Raw genomic sequence first — 4,137 nt, 5'->3', positions numbered from 1 at the left:
ACGTAAAACAAACCATAAATGCATTTGATTATAAAAAAGGCAAACCTCCACAATCACAAAACACCGTATGAGCATTCTATATCATGTGCTGCATTTCCTTACTTTTAACTTTCGTCAAAAGCAAATTACAAGATACTGCCTAATTGGAAACGTGACTTTCTATTATTAAAATGGTGGGAGTCCATTTTAATGTGTTTATCTCGCCGCTAGACTATAATTTATGTCTCAGCGTTTAAATTTGTTTGGATGCCAGTGACAGGTTAATGCAGTTTAAACATGCATTTTTCTTTCGTTGGCTGAATAGTTAAATCGTTACACAAAGGATTTTAAGTTTCAATTTCAACCGGGAGAGGATTCTTTGCTTTTCCAAGGTTAAAATTGTTTCTGGTTCGAGATGCTATTAATTAATGGCTACGTAGCGGATCTATTTAGGGAACTGCTCCCGGCCCCGGGTTCACAGTGGAGCTGCTCAATGAGAAAACTTTTTTTGCTACAGACTTGGGGATATTTGCAATTTAGTCTGAGAGCGGCGAACGGGGAGTGAAATGGAATTCCAGACCACTTCGCTAACAATCGCAATTATGAACCGAAAGACATGTCAGGTATTAGCCATTTTTTTCCTTAAAAAAAAAAAAAACTTTCTGGGACTCCGCGGGACACCCAGCTGGCGACGGACCAGCGGGCGGCGGGCTGGGGGGAGGGAGGGCGAGGCTGCGGCAGCCCAGAAGTTCCGACCGGGGAGTTTCGTCCCGGCAGAAGAAAACCGGAGACAAATAATTTTGAGGCTGTTAAAATGACTTACCGGGGGCCCCTTCGCGGGGGTGTCCTGCGGGCGGGGGGGCGTGCCCCCCCCGGCTCGGTCTCAGGGCCTCAACGGGGCGGCCCGGGGGCGGCGGCGGCAGCGGCGGCGGCAGCGGCGGCGGCGGCAGCAGCGGGCGGCGGGCGGCGAGCACCCGGCCTCTGCTCCTCGGGCGGGACGGACCCCGAATCCTCCCCGGCCGGCCCGTCGAGGGCCCCGGCGGCCGGGCGTTCCACATGTCGGCCCTCGCCGCCGAGTGCCTGGTGTCCATGTCCGCGGGCGCCGTGGTTCACCGCCGCCCGCCGGACCCCGAGGGCGCGGGCGGAGCCGCAGGCTCAGAGGTGGGTGCGGCGCCGCCGGAGTCCGCTCTGCCGGGTCCGGGGCCACCGGGGCCCGCGTCGGTCCCCCCGCTCCCGCAGGTCCCCGCCCCCAGCCCCGGCGCGGGCGGCGCCGCGCCCCACCTGCTGGCTGCAAGCGTCTGGGCGGATTTGCGCGGCAGCTCTGGCGAGGGCTCCTGGGAGAACTCGGGGGAAGCTCCACGCGCCTCGTCCGGCTTCTCCGACCCGATCCCGTGCTCCGTCCAGACCCCGTGCTCCGAGCTGGCTCCCGCCTCCGGCGCCGCGGCGGTCTGCACTCCCGAGAGCTCCTCCGGTGCGCCCGCGGTCCCGAGCGCGCCTGCCGCCCCGGGCGCACCAGCAGCCTCTGGTGGGGTCTCTGGAGGGGCCCTAGGGGCCGGCCCCGCCCCCGCCGCGGATCATGTGCCCCGGAGGAGGCCTGTCACACCTGCTGCCAAGCGCCACCAATGCCCCTTCCCGGGCTGCACCAAAGCCTATTACAAGTCGTCGCACCTCAAGTCCCACCAGCGCACCCACACGGGTGAGCGCCCTTTCTCCTGCGACTGGCTCGACTGCGACAAGAAGTTTACGCGTTCCGACGAGCTGGCCCGCCACTACAGGACGCACACGGGCGAGAAGCGCTTCTCCTGCCCCCTCTGCCCCAAGCAGTTCTCCCGGAGCGACCACCTGACCAAGCATGCTCGCCGCCACCCAACCTATCATCCAGATATGATCGAGTACCGGGGACGTCGTCGCACTCCCCGCATCGAGCCGCCACTCACCAGCGAGGTGGAAAGCTCCGCCTCCGGCTCCGGTCCCGGCCCGGCGCCCAGCTTCACCACCTGCCTGTAGGACAGTCATTGCTGTCAGTCTTACCCTCAAGGATGATGCCCCAGGCCGTTGTCCCTGCTTTCTCTCTGCCCATCCTTCTTTCCCAGAGTCATTACACCAAGGCACAGACTGGTTCCTCTGCTCTGAGGGTGGGTCCAGGCAGACATGTGGACTCTGGGGAGGTACTGGGGGCCGGAAAATAGCGGGAATTCTTACAACGCGTATATCATCCTAAAAGTGGGGGTTGCCTCAAGACAGCCCCCAGGAACTGATAAGAAGGGATGAACTCCGGTACTCTCCAGAGTACTGAAGATTCTCCCCTCCCTGGAACCAGGGATGTGAAACTGGAATTCTCAGATGCCTGAGGAGCTCCCAGTCTCAAAGGACTCTGGTGTCTCACCCATCCACCAGGGCGGACCTTGGAGAGGGTGTCAGGGGTGGCAGTCTTGGAAATGTCCAGGACTGGGATGGTGAGAGGCCTTTGGAAACAGAAATGATTTCTATTTCTGTAAACAGCAATGTTTACTAATTTATTTTTAGCATCTTTTAAATAGGGATCCCAGGTTGATGGGAGGCTAATGCCCTCCACTCCCCCAATTGCCCCAGCTACCTCTGCTAGGAAAGGCCACATAAGCTCCATGTAGATGTGTGGCTGGGAGATGCTTCTTGATGTCTGGGGTGTGAGTCTGTTTGCAGGTCCTATTGCATGATTTGGAACCCTGCGCTTGCGTCGTAGCCCTTTTCCCCATTTGGATTCCTACTTGAGGATGGTAACTTCCTGACTCACTCTCACGCTGAGATTGGTTAAACAATTTGAAAACAACCGTAAAGGCACCAGAAAGAAAAGGGTGGTCCAGACTAGTTCCCCCTTCACTCAGAGAGAAAACTCAAGCGACCTTAAGGTTGGGTGGGGCCGAAACAAGACCATTCATAACCATTGATAACTTTCAGGGAAATAGAGGCGTGTGGACACAGCTGCCCCACCTTATGTAATCTCAGGAGTGGTAGATTCTGTTAATTTCCTAATGGCTAACTAAGGGGTTATTTCCCTCAGAATCTGCAGATTTTCGTTTCTGAAACAGGTGAGTTGGTGGATGGGAGAGGGAAGGGTAACAGACTGGTTTCTTCCAAGCAGCTGGCTGCCTTGGATTTGAGGAAGGAGTAGCAAGGTGATAGCTATTATCAAATAGGAGGAACTTTCTCCTCTGACCATATAGTCCCTCCAAGTTATATCCTCAGGGCCCCTCGCCCAGTAAGAAGGAATCAGACATCAACAGTATTTGTTTTTTCTATATGTGTCTCTGCTGCTGTGGATGAAATCATTGACCACTCTGCTTGTGTATGTATGAATGTGTATATATGTGACCCTTTCTTTAGAGATGAGGCTAAAAGGCATTTCCTGCCCTGGGAGATCCCCTCTGGCCCACTCCTGAATATTTTGCAATAGTCCATCACTGACACTTGGGGAAGATGCTGTAATCTCATAGGACCCTAACGGGCATCTGGTTAAACAAACTGCTTTCCCCTATTTTGCAGATGAGGATACTGAAGACTAGATAAGCTCAAAGTCATATGCTGGGTTGCTGGGAAGAACCATGACTAGAACTTAGGTGTCTGGCCTGCTAAGTGACTCTTTCCCTCACACTTGATTACCCCATCTCTTCCTCCTCTCTGGGACCTTAGTCCCTCCCTCCCTCCCTATTCTGTATCGCTTCTGTGTACCTTCACATGTTGATTGAACCCTTTGCCTATTATGTTTGACCCAAAAGCCCTTTTCTTAACTGGTTACATTCCCTCCCTTCACACCATGTGGACATAAAGTGAGAATGACTTTTTGGCATCCTAGGAGAGACTTTCTCTTTGGACCTGCTAGGTTAATTTTCAGTGTGAATTCCCTTCTTTTTCTGGCCCTGGGCATTCCAGCATCCTCGAGAGTGAATGATACAAACATGGCATTGGGACTCTACTAAGTGCTCCTACACTAAGTGAGGGAGGGGTCCTTAGAAAGGATCCAAAGAGTGTGGCCTCTGACCCTGAAGAGGTTCAGTATTTCCTAATGAAGGCTAAGCAGGTAAGGTGGGGCTGTTGAGTTACATGTGGGAGGAGAAGGCCCCCATTGTGAAAGTGATTTTTGGTAGTGGAAGGAGTCCTCTCTTTGCTCTGTTTGTCTCT

General features: G+C 54.5%; 1 protein-coding gene across 1 annotated transcript; it reads left to right on the top strand.

The window, feature by feature from the left end:
* The first annotated feature begins 887 nt into the window (after positions 1 to 887).
* Positions 888 to 2,494, top strand: KLF14 (KLF transcription factor 14). The gene has a single exon (XM_032753544.2). The coding sequence runs from the start codon at positions 1,036 to 1,038 to the stop codon at positions 1,984 to 1,986; it is 951 nt and encodes a 316-aa protein (XP_032609435.1). The 5' UTR covers positions 888 to 1,035; the 3' UTR covers positions 1,987 to 2,494.
* The last annotated feature ends 1,643 nt before the right edge of the window (positions 2,495 to 4,137 follow it).

Source organism: Hylobates moloch, unplaced genomic scaffold (assembly GCF_009828535.3).
Source record: "Hylobates moloch isolate HMO894 unplaced genomic scaffold, HMol_V3 SCAFFOLD_1, whole genome shotgun sequence".
NCBI lineage: Eukaryota > Metazoa > Chordata > Mammalia > Primates > Hylobatidae > Hylobates > Hylobates moloch.
Note: the sequence above shows the minus strand (reverse complement) of the source record. Positions and strands in the feature narration are given on the sequence as shown.

Bases quoted from the DNA above. Each gene is read 5' to 3' on its own strand.
- KLF14 (XM_032753544.2), top strand. From the start codon at position 1,036: ATGTCGGCCCTCGCCGCCGAGTGCCTGGTGTCCATGTCCGCGGGCGCC.